General features: G+C 38.6%; 1 protein-coding gene across 10 annotated transcripts in view; it reads left to right on the top strand.

Annotated features, from left to right (window-relative positions):
• The window catches only part of CACNA1D (calcium voltage-gated channel subunit alpha1 D), a 235,551-nt gene that overhangs the window by 183,884 nt on the left and 33,024 nt on the right, over window positions 1-18,643 (top strand). For 5 of the 10 annotated variants that reach the window (XM_040591589.1, XM_040591583.1, XM_040591585.1 and 2 more), the window contains 9 exons: window positions 9,330-9,368; window positions 9,785-9,913; window positions 10,663-10,728; window positions 12,491-12,582; window positions 13,890-14,049; window positions 15,314-15,441; window positions 15,539-15,635; window positions 17,240-17,342; window positions 18,448-18,549. In XM_040591589.1, the coding sequence (XP_040447523.1) occupies window positions 9,330-9,368; window positions 9,785-9,913; window positions 10,663-10,728; window positions 12,491-12,582; window positions 13,890-14,049; window positions 15,314-15,441; window positions 15,539-15,635; window positions 17,240-17,342; window positions 18,448-18,549 (916 nt within the window). The remainder of the gene's footprint in view (window positions 1-9,329; window positions 9,369-9,784; window positions 9,914-10,662; window positions 10,729-12,490; window positions 12,583-13,889; window positions 14,050-15,313; window positions 15,442-15,538; window positions 15,636-17,239; window positions 17,343-18,447; window positions 18,550-18,643) is intronic. The other 5 variants (XM_040591588.1, XM_040591591.1, XM_040591584.1 and 2 more) reach the window with 1 other exon arrangement.

The following is an 18,643-nucleotide window of genomic DNA, read 5'->3' as shown; positions in this document are numbered from 1 at the left end:
AGGATATTCCTCTTGCGTGTTTCTCTACAGCAGTCACAGTTTTGGGACTGGCTGGTCACATTGCTTTTCTCTTTAAATTTGTTTTAGTAAGCTATTTTCTAGATACCTTTTTTTTTTTTTTTTTTTGCCCCAGTGGGCTTTATTACTTACCAAAATGCTTTCTTTTCAGTAGGGACGTTTAATATGTGTAATCTTTCAAAATACTTCCAAATTTGAATAAATACTCTTCAGTGAGCGAATATTTAAGTTGCAATATCTCTGTCATATTTTGGGGAAGCAAATCCATCCTGTGGCTACCGTTGCCATTTAATTGAAACAGTTTTTCAGAGAAAACACATTTTAAAATTTATTTTCCAAAGTGGTTCATGCCAGGAACCTGATTTTGAGGATCACATTCCTTCAGTCAATAGCAGAAATGATACCCTTTATTCCATGTAGATAGTACCTTGATTTTGCAACTGTGAAGACCATGATAATAAAGTTGCCCAGGAACATGGAATAGAAATTGTGTTTGAAAAAGCTCTGGTCTGTTCCAGGCATTCCAGGATGAGAAGGAAAGAAAGAAAATGCGTAACACTCAAGTAAGGTCTGTTTAGAAGACAGTCTCGGGTTTCAGTGCATTGTTCAGATCAGCAGACCACCTGCTAGGAGCTTGGATTTCTCCAGCTGGTCTGGGCTGAGGCCGTGGTTTGATGGGGATCTCTTCTGGCGTCTCTGTGACCTTAGGCAGCCTTTGCCCGCAGCGTTCTTACCCCATAGCTGTGAGCTGCGCTTCTGCAAGAGTTTGAGGACCTGACAGTTGGCTGGATGAGGTGCTGAGCACAAAGTATCGGCAGAAGTGTGGGCCGTGGTAGGGCAGAAATGAGTGGATAAGGCGGCTGCCAAGGGAAATACCTCTTACACTGTGCCCTTCCCGGTCTCCCTTCAGAGCACATTAGCTTTGGCACAGGCAGCATCAGTTAGTGGCAATTGCTGCTGTTGAGCAACGGTGATGTACGTAGTTTTGAATCTTCTTTGGTTCTAGTATATTAGGTAAGCATAGTAATGACCTACTATAAACTGATTTCAACCGAATATAGAAAACAAATGTATTCTTTTTTTTTTTTTTTTTTTTTTAAGATGGCAGAATGTCTTCAAGCATGCACTATCAACCCTCATTAAAGACTTCAGATTTTTTTATAAAGCTGCAATGTCTACACTGCCGTCTCAAAGAGTAAACACAATCAAAATAATTTAAGGCTGACTCACCTTAAAATTCCTCCCTGATGTTATGTTAAAATATGAGACTGTCACAACTGCACACCTGGAAGGAGCAGCAGAGGAGTGATGTGATAATGTGGGAGCAGGAGGATTAGCCTAACCCCTAGATCTTAGACTTGTTTTGCTGGGTTCTTGGTGGGCAACGGGTCTTTCTACCTGTGAACTGAAGGAACCTGAGCGCACAGGGAGGGCCAGTCAGCACAGGACTGCGTTGTCCTGTTGAGAAATTTTTCAAAGTGTAATCATGTTTCATAGAGCAGATCTTAAAAGCTGCTTGTAGTTTGGTTTTGGTTGGTTTTTTTGGATGTTTTGTTGGTTTTTTTTCCCCGAAAAGTTTGGATTTAGACTTGCAGCTCAAGTATTTACAATTTTCTACTGTTTCCATTCATGGTAGTACTGGTATAGATGAGCATAGTATCAGAGGAGCATCAAAAGACCAATCATTTAGAATAGCTTTCCCTAAAAACTGCATAATGTACTTGATTGTGAAGAAACTGAAAAATAGCTCAAGGTGTACTTCCATAACCATGGGAAATGTCCCTGTATTTAACCCTGTATTTAACCCTGTATGGGGAGTGTTAATGGGACAGCATTACTTATAACTGATCACCGCTGAGCTTTCAGCTCGGAAGAACGCTGTCACTTTAGTAATGCACACAGTTGTCTCGAAAATATCCTGGAGATCAAGTAGTGATCTTCAGAAAGAAGTACACACCACAGTCAGTAACTACCACTGTCATTCCTCTGTTCTTCATGCTATACTCATGAGAGAAAAAAAGGCTCAGCTCTGATGTCTTCTAGTACTGCACAGCAGACTGTTTGTCTACTAAGTATTGTCTGTTTCTGGTCTTTTCCACTTTTATGTGCTTTGTTTGTGCAAGTCAATAACGTATTACAGTTTCAGTATATTTCTGGGCTTGATTTCCCATTTTCAACATGAAACAGTGAAAACCACAGAGTGTCCAGGGAAATTTCTAGGTTGTTCTTTTTTTTTTTTTTTTTTAATTGTTTTGAATCTACTGAACTGTTCCTACTTCATTAGTTTTCTGTAAACTTCTATAATCCAAATTCAGTATTATAGAATGTAAATATTTTTGGGGCATCCTGAATTGTGCCATTCCACCTGTACTTTTTATCTAACATAGACAGTGATCCTGGGAAATCTACAGCTCTGCTGAGAGGCGAACAAGACTTTGCTTTTGATGGGATTCCAAGTGTGATTGAAATGGCACCTGTGAAAATTCCCATTGTAGAAACTTTTTAAACTGAGGCAGCTCAGCCTTGTTTGAAGGGTGATCTGAAACAGTGTAAACAGCTAGCACTGGTGTAAAATCGGATCTTGTGGCAGTTGTAACTGCATAAGTACAGCCGTCTTCATTAAGCAATGTAAAAGAAGACTTGAAAGAATTGAATACCTAAAATAATGTACTCAAGACGAACTAAATGTTCTTATAGGTTTGCATATATAATTGCCTCATGCTGTGGAAAAAACTCAGCATCGTTCTGACGGTCTGGCTGTGCACGCTTAGACTAATTCCAAAGGCCAGCAAGTTCTATCAGATAACACGTTTGTATCTAACCCATGTTTTTCAAGAGAGTGGGTTGGACTTTCTAGTTACATATCACATTCATTTCAGTATTAAATTCTGGAAATTAAAGGTCATGTTTTTATTTTGTTATTCCTTTTCTTGTTCTTTTTAAATGTTTTATTATAATTTATATGGTGCCCTGAGGCTGATTCTTCTGATCCAGTAACCTCCCGTTCATGTATAATTCAGGAAATTACTGTTTTGAATATTTTTGAGCCCTTGTAAATTGGTGTTTTAATATGTTCAGCAATTTATAGGACTGCTTAGCATCCTCAAGGACTGATCGGTGACCAACTCCAGAAATGAACCACCTCAGAGCAACATATATTTTGGCAATACACTATTTTCTATGATTGTTTTGTTAGTTTACTCTGTCATTTAATATCCCTCCCTTTAACCAGTTCTTCTTTTATGAATCTAATTGATTTTCATGTTCATTTTATTTTTAGAAATTTTTAGAGGCAAGTATGTATAAGTAAATATATATATATAGTATAGCGATAAAAAAAAAAAATAAACCACTACTAAACCCTATATAATTACTTTTTAGTTTTGTGACCTTTTGTTTTCAAAAAGTTTCACATGACACACAAGATCTTGTGTGGTCATAAAAATGGTTCCTCTTCAATTAAAAGAGCAGTGAGGCACAAGATGTGGTCAGTCCATTCTGGGAGATGGTCATATATAACTTAAAGCAATGAGAGATAAATTGGAAGCAAATTCTAAATAAAAGAGTAATCACAGACAAGTTTCAATCTGGTCTGGCTCTATAGAAATTATCTTATTTGTCAGCTCAGAAACCATTTGGATGACCAGCACGGGATGACTTAGAGGCATGATCACATTGTTACGGTAGTAGTTAGAAAAGTTTTAATTCACGTTTCTTATTTAAGTTTCTTTTACCATTCATGTGCTGCCAAAATGTCGAGAAAATAATGGAGCATTCACTTTTCTTTTTTGTGCAAATGTCCCTATGGGACTAATTTTATGCTTGAGGTTAAGTAAAATTCAAGTTTTTTGTTGAAATACAGCTTAGAGGAACAGCATTGGTATCTTCCCTCGGGAAAACCTATTTGTCTTGGATCACCATGTAAATGCATGAGGCTTATTCAGTGCTTGTGCAGCCGTAACAACTGACAGAGGTTAATAGCGATGTCATACATAAAAAAAAATAAATCTCAGAAAACCAGAATTGAATGTTCTGCCTTTTGGCAAGAAGGAGCACCGTTATTACCGTTTCAGCACTATGCAGTGCATAATGTTGACTCATAACCAGTGGGATACTCTTTTTGTTAGCTAGATTGCTACTGGAGGGTGTGCCCAGAGGGCTGGTGCTTATTTTTATATATTTGCCCACTCACCCAGTAAGTGGCGGGACAGCTGACCTGGCTTGGGTGGAGGAGTGGATTAAAAACCTCATGTCCAGCTCCTGTAGAGATTCTGGATTCCAGTTTTGAACAAAAGCACTGCAATTCAGTTTGAATCCTACTTTACGCACCAGTATGGTATGTTAGAACTTAACTTGGCATATTTTGTTGCTAGTAATTGATATTTTTTAACACTGTTAATACATTTTGTAGACTTCTGCAAATGTCTCTCCTTAGGGCTTAAGGATAGGTCAGAAAGACACGCTGGTATGGTTTTGCTTTTGTTAGTATGAAGTCATTGCAATACAAAATCTATACTGTGTTGCAATAACTAATTTGGAAATAGAAGTAAATTTCTGATCTGATTTTATGAAGGTGTTAATCCTAAAAATTTATTTAACTTCATTGCACAGCTGAACATTTATGAGTTATTATAATAGTACCCTATACCACAAACATGTTAGTTATGAACTTAGAGTTTTAAATACCTATTTTACAAGGGAAAAATATTTTTTTTAATCCACTGTGGGGTTCTTCACATTGATTCGAAATTTTAACTAAATTATATATATGGGCATTTGGTTCATGTGGAACAGGAGATATAGAGAACACTGGTAAGACTATGAAGAAAACTACTTGCTAGCGCATTTAAATTCCAGTAATTATTCTCCGAATGAGTCGTGTATGTATATACATACATGTATATAGACAGACATATACTGCACGTTTCTGAAGATATTTTGGCAACCTGAATGCTTTCCTATGTATGTTATTGTCATCATATGTGTTTATCATGCAGATGTTTCCTTCTATATTTGTAATGACGATTACATCATCACTATGTGTTCATTTGTGTTGGCATACTTTCATAGCCTTTGGCACAGCCTGTACAAAAGAAGCATTTGATGAACACAGTATACTAATACCCACTGGTTTTCACCATGTTTATTTTTTCTTAAACACAGAGCTACAGTTTGCTTCCAATGCATGATGCAATCTGTTTCACACTGTTCACAGTTTTGACATTGCAGCCTTTTTCAGTTAGGAAGTTTATTTCAAACTTTTGTTGCAATATACAGAGTGTAATGTGGAGTTACTGTTTAGGAAATGTGCTAAATTTTTCATAAGCAGCAATAAATACTTGACCAAAATTGGTAGCAAACATTTTAATCAGCGAGTCAGAAATTTAGGCTGATCATTGGTTAATCTTTTTTGAGGACTGGGATTGTTTAGGGAAGAAAGCTGCTGTGCTCAACTTTGATTAAGAAAAAAGAAAAATCCTGTTACTGGCTATTTGAAGTATTTTAGAATTGGCTTGAGCTTACATAGGTATCAAGTGCTTTGCTGAACGAGGCTGTCAGTGTAGCTGGCACGTGGCTGACAGAAAAGGTGGAATAATTAACTCAGTCTGTGTTCTTGTTTACCTCGTTGCAGTGCATCTGTTAGCCAAGCAGTGAAAACAGAAGCCATTCATTTATTCTAGCTGTGCCCATTACCAGTCTCCTAGCAGTGATCCCAGAAGCACTCCTGTTGTCCTAGGAATCACAGAGTCCCATGGGGGACAAAGAAATCATGATGCTGAGCAGCCGGTCCCAAGAAGTTTGGGACACAAGTAGTGTTGGAATGACTGGTGGGAGGTGAGGGGAAAGAGGAGGTTGTAGGTGAATTGCCTGACCCCAGGAAATACTTTTTTTTCCTTTCTGGTCAGCAGCCGCCATCCAAAGAGACACTCTCTGCTCAGCGTGCCCCCCCCCAGGCTCAAGTCTCTTCTAATACTTCCCCCACACATACATAATGTGCCACCTGCTGACGTGTGCGCATGTCAAGTGATATTACTGAAGCTGCAAGTCAGATGCTGTGTTTGGGTAGTACATGGCTTTCCCTTATCTGCAGGAAGCAGGCGTTCTGTTACCGTCGGTCTGTTACTGTCCGTGAAGATGGTGTTACCAGTTTTCTAGATCTTAATATTGCTTCATGCTGGATGGACACACATAAATGCTAACTAACTTCGTCTCTAGGATGAGCGTTTCCTTTATAAATAAGTATGAATAATGTTTTCTTTGAGGTATATAACTATATTAGCTTCATTATAATTAGTATTAGTCATGTAAACCAAGCTGCTGTATGATCAGAGGGAAATGCCAGAGAGAGTGAAAAAAATTAGATACACTCACCTCACAATGTCAGTACCCAAAACACTTGGCCAGTGATGGGCCGAAGCTGAATATATTTTCAGCTCCAGTAGAAAAAAAATCCTCTGGATTCAGGAGTTGGTTTTCATTGTTTGTTTCTAGCACCTGTCTCCACCTCGGCATTTTTGTACAATTTAATTTTTGTGAACAAGGTATTTGGCTTTTTCCTTCCTGGCCTGCTCTTTCCACTGTCCATGATTTATAATCTCTCGGATATGACATCCTAATGGTTCCCAGCAGTGGCAGCTCAGCCATCAGGAGCAGGCAGTTAGGACGGCTTCGGCTGGAGGAGCTGAGGATGAGCGATGTACGGGAGGCATGTGTGTTACGCAGTCCCACGCATGCACAAATGCGTTCAGTGCCCTTCGGACAAAATAAAAAGCGTGAGGGGTTTTGCACTCATCATTCCTGAGCACCTGCAGTAGAACTGTGCACACCGTTTTGGGAATCTGGTTTTCTGGCTGCGTTTTCAAAAGTGAGGATTAAGTAGTCATTAAGATAGTTAAACATAAATACGTTTTTTTACTGACTTTTCCTTCAGTGAGGTTTTTTTTCATAACCAAATCATAATGCATACCTCTCATTATTTTTTTCTTTTGGGAAGGAATTAAATAAAAGTCTGTAGGACTAAAGTATCCTTTTCCTGTTCTTATCTATCCCATTCCATATTGCTGTCCTAATACTGTTCCTAGCTTATCTGGAGCCCAATCCTTCTCTGGTAAAAGCTAGCAGGAAAAACTCTTAAGCCCAGCATTTTTACTTCATTTTTTTTAGTGTTCATTTCTGATGATACTGTAATTTAAGCTGCTCTGTATCTGTCAAATACTTAATTTAATTTTTGATGATACAAAATATTGAATGCTAATTAAGTAATTTGCTCACTGTTTAAGACTGTATCAAGCTCAGCATGAGTCAGTCACTGGAGATTAACACGAAATTTCAGGCTTCATTTGAAGAAGGTGTAATGAAATCCTTTTTCTTTAGAAGTTTCAGATAACTTTTTGGTACACAAAAAAAATTCCTTTTTAACAGCAGTGTGGGTCTGTGTACATAGTACAGGTTTGTGATTGATGTAGGTAGATAGCTTTGCAAGGTTGTTTCCATGTTTTGTGATATTTTGGCATTTACAATGTTTGTGATTATGAATTTCTCCTCAAGCTATATTTTGATGAGTTTATTTCAAATTGTTGACATATGCAGGGAGTTTCTAGTGCAGCAACTGTCTTTCATTGGCAGCATATTTTTGTGTATTTTATGTAAGTGCTTACGAAGTTTAGATGTTACAGCTGATTTACAAATACTCTGCCTACTGAAGTCTAGTGAGGAGATCTGGGTTTTTCCAATATTAATGCATCAATTTAGCAATAATCCCTTGAACAGCTTTAAAACTCTTTTTTCAGAAAATACTGGTATCCTAGCAGGGCACTAATGCATAAATACATAGTTGAACAACAGTTATTTTTACCTCATTTTCCCCTTGTGTTACCATTACACTATGCATGCTTTGCAAAAAAGTAATAGGCAAAATGTATTTTAATAAATACCACTGATTATCTGACTGTAACAAGGTATTACCTACTCTTGGGTTTTTACCATAGTACTTTTTTTTATAATATAATGCTAGTATTTTCAGCACTGAGCGCCTCTTTTCCCTTCCTTCTCCCCAAGTTTTATCTTGGGTAACAGCAATACTGGAGGTGTTACTGGGTGAAGTACATGGGGAGCATGGGTGATGCACACAGAGTGCGCTGGAAGCAGCACTGAGGAAGCATCACAGTTATTGCTGCTATACGTGATGATAATTTTTTGAAAGGTGCCCCTTTAAAAGGAGGGCATTTTAGGCAAAGAGTAAGAGCCATCACTGGGATCTAACGTCGCGAATCCCATTTATTCTAGTGCTATAAATGTTTTTAAAGACTCTGCCATTCAGTTTTGGAAGAGGCTGCTGTGAATCTGGAAAGCATGGACAGTTGGTCCTTTAGCTTTGCTAGTGTCTGACCATTTAGGATATCGAGACAGTTTCTCCAAAGACAGACAGACAGAGATGTTACAAAGAGCAAAGTAAGTTTCTTCCGCACAGGGCACAGAGTTTGGCCCTGTGAACAAGAAGCTGGTGTGTGCCCCTCTCCTCCCTGTAGCTCCCGAGGGTTGTGCAGTTCTGTGCCAAGAGGGTCGAGCAGATCCCGAAGCCTTTTCCCCGTGCCCGATCCCGTTACGCCAGCTCAGGTGTGTGAGCACTTCGTAGGTGCGGAGAGGGTGCAAGTATTTCCTTCTCATTTGCACCTCCATGGGAGGGTTAGCCTTTGTGTCACCGGGCTAAAAAACGTTTATCCCTTTGGCAGAGTGAAAATCTGCCCTCGTTAAGCACTGCAAAGCCCAGAGTTCATCACTGACTTAACTCAAGCAAGTTACTTCCCTTTAAGGGGGCTCCTGATGTGATATAAAGCACAATTACTTGAATGTGGTGAGATTCCAGTGATGAAGTAATTAATCTTCAAAAAGAGCACAGCGGAGCAGGGACCTTGAAAGGCTAGTTTGACGCCCAGACTTTGTTCCTGAGTTTTACTTAGGCTTACCGCTACAGTTTCATACAACCTGTGGAAGTCGATGGCCAGTTTCGTTTGGCTTACAGAGGAGCAGATATTTTATTTTGTATTAACTTTCCATTGAGTCTTTTAAACATGTTTTATGCTAGCAGATTTTGGGATGAGTCAGCCAATGATGTTTTTGATGTGAGTCAGCCAACATGAAATGCTCAAGGGAAGGTTTTAATAAGGATATTAATGTTTTATTTAGGAAGTATATTGAGTTGAAAGATGTTCATTTAGAAATAAAAAAATGTCCTTCCTTCTGTTTATGGTTAAGCTGATTTTTTTACCTTTTATTTGATTTTAATATTTAATGTTTTTAATTTCTTAAAGCCAAAGCCAACTGAAACAGTCACAACTGATGAGTCTGGGGTAAGATTAGTAAACTGACCCCAGTGGTTTTACCTTTACTTGAGTTTATTCTTTTTACCATGTCTTTTCCACCAATTTTTTCTGTATTTTTCATAACTGTCTTACTACAAAGGTGTTATGCAGTGGTTTGCATTCATTGTCAATGTATTATTGAAGTCTACTGCAAACAAACCCAATATGATCCTTATTAACAAACCAGAAAACTTGGAAATGCATGTGATGTGTGAAGCATTTCTACAGGTCCTGTGTTTTTAGCATGTATTTTTTCCTTTCATGTCATGCTTATCAAGATGAAAAGGCTCTCAAGATACATTTTCAAATCTTACCTCTTCCACCTTTGCATTTGATGTTGTTTTTCTGGAAGTGTTGCATGTTTGAGTTTGTATTTGGTTTGACTTCTCCATGATGCTCTTCAGAACTCTGAGGACAGCGCTAGAATCTCCATCACTTTTTTCCGTCTCTTCCGGGTGATGAGGTTGGTGAAGCTGCTTAGCAGAGGAGAAGGAATCAGAACTTTACTATGGACATTTATTAAGTCATTTCAGGTTAGCAAAATTTATTGAAATTTGCTTTATGATTACAACGATTCATACACCAAATCTTACAAAGCAATACCTGTAGAGTGCAAAAAACTTTTCTTTGGAAATTCATGCTATCAGTAATGACATATTTGAATATATTTGCCTACTAATGCCAAGATAAACTTCACCAATTACTTCAGTGAGTCCAAAGGTCACTCTTTATTGTTTAATATTAGCTGTTACCATCAGATTTCTACGGTACTTCAGAAAAAAAATAATATTTGGTATATCTAGAAGGGATAGGATAGGTTTGACACACAGAGGTCTCATACTTCCATACATTTTATCAGATGACTACAAAAGAGGAATTTAATCTATTTTTGTATATAAAACTGATTTCAGAAGTGTAGCAAATAGATATTTGAATCCTTGCTCCTGAAAACTCTGATGAACATGAAGTTAATGGAACTCTTTTAATTGTATAGAAGGAATATCTTTGTGTTGTCAGAATCAGTAATGAAAATAAAATTAAAAACTTCTAAACATGATCCTTTCCCCTGGATTGCTGGCAGAAATAATTTAAAGTATAATGAAGCTTGTGTTCATTGTATGTGGCAGAATATTAAGAGCAACAGGTAATAACATTTTAAGCACTTGCATAGGAAGAAAAACCTTGGAAAAGCCTGTGTTGCACAGATAAATTATTTTTTTAAATGGAAATTGAAATAATTGTGTGAAATTATTAAAATACAATGCATCTGTCCCATTTCTAGGCTCTGCCTTACGTTGCTCTTCTGATAGCCATGCTGTTCTTCATCTATGCTGTCATTGGAATGCAGGTAAATACAGAATTTTTTTAGCATTAAACAGAAGTACAGTGTTGGCTACTCTCAGACTTGTTTCCTAAGGTGCTTATTGAAACATTCCTTTGATATCGGTGCTGTATCTATGTATTCAGAGTGCATAAAAATATTTTTTTGGTTATGAATCTGGTAGTTAGAAAATCCAAAAAGATGCAAGAGAAGAGCTTGGTGTGAGCTTATAGTATCTTGGTTTGCTGAAAGGAGCCACTCCTCTTCCATGTACTGTGAAGTTTATTCCTATGCATGAATGTATAGAAAGAATGCATGGCTTTTTTTTTTTACTATAGACTTGCTTTGGGAATCAGGCATTAAAAATCCAGCTTTTTAATTATTTTTTTAAAAAATCTTTCCCATATGAGAAGAATAAAGCTAGGAAGAGAAACTAGGTAAAGATTTAGGCAGAGCTGAACCTGTGGTTAACCAAGAGTAGGAGATGCGTACAAGATGTACAAGGAAAGGATTTTGGTAATGTAAATGTAAATTAAATGTAAATTAGGTAAAAAAGTAAATTAAAATGTAAAAATGTGCTGTTGGGATGAGGGTGCTACTGCTCACACCAGCAGCAGTGCAGACAGGGTAGATGAGGTTCTCCAGGCTTAATTACTGGAGACCGCTAGATAGGAGAAACCTGTGGGGAAACTGTTCCTAAAATTCCTACTCCAGGGCCATTTCTAGTGGGAGTGTGGGATAGCGGCTGGAGAGGGGCCTGCCCAGCCTGCAGGAAAGCAGCAGACGAAGGCAGCGAGCGTGGAGCTGTGGTTGGCAGCGTGGTTTGAGTTGTGTGGTAGTCTCCGTGTCACACGTGAGATGTGGTGCCTGAGGAGCATGGCTGGATGACTGTCAGCACTTGGGCAAAAGTCTCTGTTAGAAATCCTGAATGTGGGCTGCAATTCTGGCTCTTTTTTTTCTTTTCTTTCTGTTGTCCCCCCTCCTGATAACAGCAGTTTTCCTGTCAGAAGGCCTTAGGATAGCTCTGTGTTCCATGAAACTTTAGAGTTGTTTCTGTTCTCAGAGTTGTAAAGGTTCTTCACATCAGCACCAAGGGAGGCCCTAACTGAGTGGGTTGAGAAGAAACATGCTACAGAGAGTGGTTTTTCCTCCTGATTCTTTCTCTTAATCATTTATCCAAAAGCAACTTAATATCCTTACAGTCCAGCAGCACGTATACTGAGCATCATGGTGTTAATCTCTAAATGAAGTAACAGCCTTCACTGTATTGTAAGAGGATGTAAATGTATTATATTTGGGAAAAAGAACAGTCCCATGGCCAAGGAATCACCATTTAATTTTGAAGAACTGAACACATGTCCATCTCTGGCTGGGGCAGGATGCTCAGACTCTCTGTGCTTTGGTTTCCATCTTTGCATCTCTTTTTCATTATTTAGAGTTAAGGTTTTCAGGACAGCAAATATTTCTTACTACAAGTATGTACAATATTTACATAGTAGGGCTTTAATAGCAATAAAAGACTCTAGGTGCTAGTTTAAAACAGTATTTTCTCACTGAAAGACTGGAATATGTATTAGTATTATAATGCCTTATTGATGCCAAAATAAATTACTAAGAATTGTCTTGTACATGTGATAAATTTACTGCAATTACATCATTATTAGGAAAAATGTAAAAAGGGTAAAGCAAGCGCTTTTCATACATACTGAAGCAAGTTTAGACTTCAAGGCCTACAGCTTCTGACAGTACAGGTTGCTAGGATGAAAGTCAAAATCCTGTTTTATTGTAGGTATTTGGAAAAGTGGCCATGAGGGACAACAACCAAATAAACAGAAACAACAATTTTCAGACTTTCCCCCAAGCTGTGCTGCTTCTCTTCAGGTGAGCAAACCTTAACTCTTACTTAATGCCTCCCATTTCACTGATCTATGAAAAATGTTAGTAGCTCTCGTACCATGCATTTGTTCAAAATGTGTTTGCAAGTGAGAAGCAATTTAGTGTAACAAGCACATACTCTCCGTGGCTGCGTGCTGGGTTCCATCCAGGTGATCCAGACCTAAACTCATTGCAGCTGTTGTGAAACACTCAGTGTTGTGAAACATCACTCATGCAGAGTGATGTCTGCATGTAGACCCCAAATACAGTGAGCCCTGGTGTCCACTGTCGGGGTGTTGGGAAAGGTGAAAGAGACTGTGCCCTTACTGTAATCTTTAGAAGCACAGCTAGGATGACAGTTTGAGAAAATGAGAGGTTGTTGCAAAGATAAAGAAATAAACTCTTCTTTACATCTGCTGAAGAGATGACAAGAAGCAGCGGGTGTAATTTGCAGACCCGATAAGCAGTAGGCAGAACTTTCTGATGCAAGGGTAGCTAGATTTTGATGCAGGGGGATTATGGAATCTCTACTAGAGAGCTTAAGAAAGGGGTAAACATTTGCTAGGGGTGCTTCAAAATGTCCCGGAGCAAGGAGAGGGAATGACATGGAACAGGGATGCCTCTAAAGGTGGCAATGTTGAGAGCTCTCTCCCTGTGATTCCGTAACTCCGCTTGGCTCCTATGCATTGCTACTAACCTGCTTGGCAAGACCGGCAGGTCGCTCCTTATCTGAGACCCAGGGCATCACCCACTGAGATCCAAGTCACTTTAAGCATGTAAGGACATTCATACCTTTCAAACTAGGTAATGAACATAGCCAGAAATGTCGCAGGTGTGTAGTTGTCTTTTAAATATTTAAAATCGTGGGTCTGTACACAGGCATTACCCAACTATGCAAAAAATGCAATAGCGGAAGTTAGAGGCAAGAATTTCTTCAACCATGCTGAGAAGGCAATTAATCTTTTACAAATAGATGCTTTGAGCTTTTATGACAGGTTTTTGTACACAGCAGCTGCACTGTAATAAGTATTTACCTTGTAAATCACAGGTTTGGGTTCAAATTTTTACATGTGAGCCTTTATGGGGCATTAGTCTACCTTATGAAACGTGTCTACAAAGTCAGGTCTGTGTTTGTAATTTCTGAAACATGCTCTGTATTTTTTTTAAGTAGTTCCTGCTCTGAAAAGTTCACAATCTGTATTCACATTTGTCTTTGTACAGCTCCAAGAATTTTGTCAGAACTTAACAAATTAATATATCTTTAATCTGTTTTGGTCAAATAATGCTTCATTTATCTTTGTGACCTTATAAAGGTGTGCAACTGGAGAAGCCTGGCAGGAAATCATGCTGGCATGTTTGCCTGGAAAACGCTGTGATCCAGAATCCGATTATAATCCCGGGGAAGAATACACTTGTGGAAGCAATTTTGCTATAATTTATTTCATCAGTTTCTACATGCTTTGTGCGTTTTTGGTGAGTCCGGCTTGTGCTTATTAACAGAAATGAGCTTTGGCATTTTGACTTTTTTCTGAACTAAAAGAGTAGTGGGTTCAGAGAATAATTGTAGATCCCATATCCAAAATATTTTTGCAAGATTGTTTTCCCATACACAGGCCTAAATCCTGGATTTTATACTGATTTTTACAATGAGGGTGGTGACACAGTGGAACAGGTTGCCCAGAGAGGCTGTAGATTCCCCATCCCTGGAACATTCAAGGTCAGGTTGGACGGGGCTTTGAGCAACCAAAGCAAAAGTGGAAGATGTCCCTGCTCGCTGCAGGGGGGTTGGACTAGATGACCTTTAAAGGTCCCTTCCAGCCCAAACTGTGCTGTGGTTCTAAATTCCCATGTACAAGCTGTTCTCCTGACTATATGTACGCTGGAGTGGTTGGTTGCATATTTGAGAGCTAAGTTAACAGTCATTTCATCACCTATTATTTCATACATTTCTCAACAGTATCATTAAATATTCCTGAATTATAAGGCTGCAATTCCGTTGACTTACTAGTAATGCTTTTTTGTATTGTTTAAACTTGGCAGAATTTGGATTTGTGTCTCTACAAGTGTGCTCAAACTGTGGCACATGAGATGTGAATGGTAACCTTTCTCCCTAATCCATGGCATAATGGATTCTTCGCTCTAATATAATATTTGAAATACATTTTTCCTCATTGCAGGTGTTTGGTCTAAGCTGGTTGATTTTTTTAATTTTTTTTTCTATTCACAGTACTGTTCTTGCAAAAGGAGAGTGGTCAAACAGAATTCTGTGAACTAATGTGTAAACATACACGTTCTGCTGTTCTGTATCATCTTCGTTGTTAACAAGATGTATGCAGAAGTCTTCTTGTCATGACTTTGAATCCTATTAATACGAAAGCTGTTTCCTGAGATCTACACTATGTCAAATACATGTATTGGTTCCGTTCTTTAGCTCAATGCAGTGACACCTGGCAAACCAAGGAAGAGAAAAAAAGTGTTACAGGCTGTGTCAAAGGCTGAGTGCTCTAAGATAGAATCACACTCTTGTCAGCACCATCACCTGATAGAGTTCCAGTTAGTCAGTTAAATGATTAGCATGTATTTTCTGTGACATTTGATTATATTTGCCAGAAATCATCATTTAAGAGATGAATTTGTTTGAATCCTTAACCTGCTACCTACCTGCTATTTTATTTATTGAAAATATTTTTTTAATTTCAAAATAATTAAGGCAGATTGTTCTTAATTACTTTTTCAGATTATAAACTTATTTGTGGCAGTCATTATGGATAATTTTGATTATTTGACACGTGACTGGTCTATCCTGGGTCCCCATCATTTGGATGAGTTCAAAAGGATATGGTCAGAGTATGACCCTGAAGCAAAGTAAGTTAGATCATTTCTCTGATAAGATTTAACGCAGAGCATAGTATATTGTGGGGGAATGGATGTGTGTTTGGTAACTGGTGTGTGTTGGTTCTAGGGGAAGGATAAAACATCTTGATGTGGTTACATTACTGAGACGTATTCAGCCACCTCTTGGTTTTGGCAAGCTGTGCCCCCACCGCGTGGCCTGCAAGGTAGGTGTTGCCTGGTTTCTTTCTAGATTTCTCTCCCAGTTCGTTCATTCACTTCTGCCTTGTTATGCATCACGCGTGCACTGTGATCCTGTCTGTTCGCCAGGTCTCTCTCACTCTCAAGTTTCCCTGGTTTTTTGCAGGCTTAACTGAAAGCAGGAAAATTAGTGTAATTTCTGTCGGTACTCATTTGAGTAGTTAACAGCAATGTAAAATTCTTAACAGAGCATCAAAATGAAAGGTGTCAGTCTGGAAATGCATCACTAGCCTGTTACTGTCCCATATGTGAACTACCTCATCCCAGCATTTCTGGTGACCCAGTGTCACATATAAGAGTACTTCAACCCAGTGACATTTCTGATTTCTCTTCAGTTCCACAGAGAAGAGGGTGGTAGTTTAATGGAGAATTAATTTTGATACAGTGTTTTTACAGGCACGTTCGTGAGAAGTTTGTTGCATGTGCAATGTAGAAATGAGATTGAAGGGTGGGGACTGCAAGGTGATAAAACAAGCTGAAGTGAATAACGATACATAGCTGTGAGTGAGAAGACTGAAAATTAAAGGGAATTTAAAATTATGTAGAATTTGTCAGGCATGGTGTGTAGTTTAATGAGGATTAATTGCATTTTAATAAAAAAGTTGGAAAGCAACACAAAGGAGATGAATAATTATTAGAGTATCTGAGGACTTCAGAACTATGGATATTGTAGTTTTAGCAATTTCAGTAGGAATAAGATCAAGCCTTTTAATTGAAGGATTGTTACAACAGACCTGTCATTTGGATTTCTTTTGTATCTGTTTTATAAACAGGTAAGTTGACATACAAAACACTACTGGGTTCAAGTGGGATGCCCCAAGGCGTACTTAAAGCAAACCTATATCTATACATTAAGATAAGTTATCCAATTGAGTAATGCTTTTAAACTAATAGAAAAAAATCCAAGTTAGACATTAGGAAAGGATTTTGGTAGATTAAGTAGTGTTCTGACAGGGTCACAGCGATACTTCTCTAAAATACAAACACTAATGCAGAGATGGACTAATTGAAAGCGGGAAGCCCCGTTTGCACTAGTTCAGTGTAGACAGTGTAAGAGATGCACAGCATCACTGAAGAGTTCCCTAAGAAATGAATCAGTTTGTACAAACAGGCTTAGTGCTGTGTTTCTTCATGGAGTGTGAGGCTGGAGGGAACCTGTGGGAAACCTGGACTGCAACTGGAGTGCGTGCTCTTCCGTAACTGCATTTGTCCTTAATACTTGCTTAGTGTGACTTACAGTCAGAGCCCAGGGCTGGGTTTCAGGGTTTGCAAATTAACTCAGTAAATAGCGCATGAAAACTACTGAACAGTTTTAGCTTTTGTATAAGCATGCATGTGATAAATATCAGAAAGAAGCGATACTGGGTGGTTGTTATAGGCAGCTAGGGTAGAAGACTCAACTGTTTTTGAAGACGTAATTTTTATGCCTCTTGTGGATATTACTTTTTTTGAATACATCAGTTTTTCAGAAATGAACATTGCAGGATTTTGTGGTTGGTTTGGTTTTTTTTTTTTTTTTTTTTTTCAAACAAAACTCCATCAAAATTTGTTTTCCTTTTCTCATTTACAGAGGTTAGTAGCCATGAATATGCCACTAAACAGCGATGGAACCGTCATGTTTAATGCTACATTGTTTGCTTTGGTTAGGACTGCTCTAAAGATAAAAACAGAAGGTAAGGTTCTTGGCTGTAAAGCCTTTGCTGCATTTGTCAGAAGGCACGATAAGGAAAAGTTACAGTTTACTTTATTCATTTGGTTGGACATGAGTAGGGCTGCCTTAGTCTCGCTGGACTGGGTTTGCTTTTGGATCATGGGTTGGAGTCACTGTTGCTAGGAGTGATTTGCTAGAAAATGAAACGAAAAGGATGGTGAGGCCAGAGCCCAAGAAATCTCAGAAATTATTAGATGCCTTTATCTGGTCAGATAAACCCATGTAGCAGCGGCACAGTAGCAGAAGCTCTGCTGCAGGGCCTGAATGAGCTCCCCTTTCTGTCCAGCCAAGATGCTCCTTCCTCACTACTCCTTAACTTGGTGCCTTGGATCCCATGTTGGTGCAACTGCAGCTTTTGCACACTTGAAAGTAACGTCCCCATCTGGTCGAGGCCAGTTCTGGCAGTTGAATGCATTTCTGTCATTTGCGCCAGAGGGAAAGGTTTTAAAAAATAGTGGTATATTTCAAAGACTTTTCTTTCTATTTTCCTACATTTTTTCATTATTTTACCATCTTTTCCTACTTTCTGTTCCATGTCTATTGCTATTCTCAGCAGAATTTGAGTTCCAGTGCCAATAATAAAACAATTAGATTAAGCCCCCTCAGGCATTGTTGTGGTTCAGGTGAGCACTGCAAGAGATGAAAAATTGTTCAGTAGTCAGTTGCCTGAACTTTCAAGCCTGTTCAACTGAGTAATTACTATGATTAAAAAAATAGAGGCTCGGCTGTGGATCAAGAAAGTCGCTTATAAAAAGCAAGTCATCACTTTCTGCACAGTTTAAGCAGACAGTATTAAGCAGTGACAGAGTGGAGCTGGGATGTGTAAATTATGGTTGACCTCTGCAGTGCAGAGACTGATTTGAAAGCCCCAGGAACTCGCTGCCTTACACCCTTTCTTCTCTTTAGTTGTAGTATTATCTCCTACCACACGTAGCTTAGGCTTGCTGCAAAGGATCCCTGTCGCAGTCTTAGTATTTGTCTACAGCTAATTAATATCTAAAGGATTGTTCACTGCAGCTGATTGAAATGTAATTGCCATCCTCCATTTTTGTATTTTATTGCCACAGGTAACCTAGAGCAAGCAAACGAAGAACTTAGAGCAGTTATAAAGAAAATATGGAAGAAAACGAGCATGAAATTACTTGACCAAGTTGTCCCTCCAGCTGGCGGTCAGTCTGATAAACTTTGCAATATGCCGTTCTCTGTGCATGTTGGTCTTTCTGGATTGTTAGGAACCAAAGAAATAGAATTACTAAATTTTGT

Source organism: Falco naumanni, chromosome 4, assembly GCF_017639655.2.
Source record: "Falco naumanni isolate bFalNau1 chromosome 4, bFalNau1.pat, whole genome shotgun sequence".
Lineage (NCBI taxonomy): Eukaryota > Metazoa > Chordata > Aves > Falconiformes > Falconidae > Falco > Falco naumanni.
This window is presented reverse-complemented; position numbering and strand designations above follow the sequence as displayed.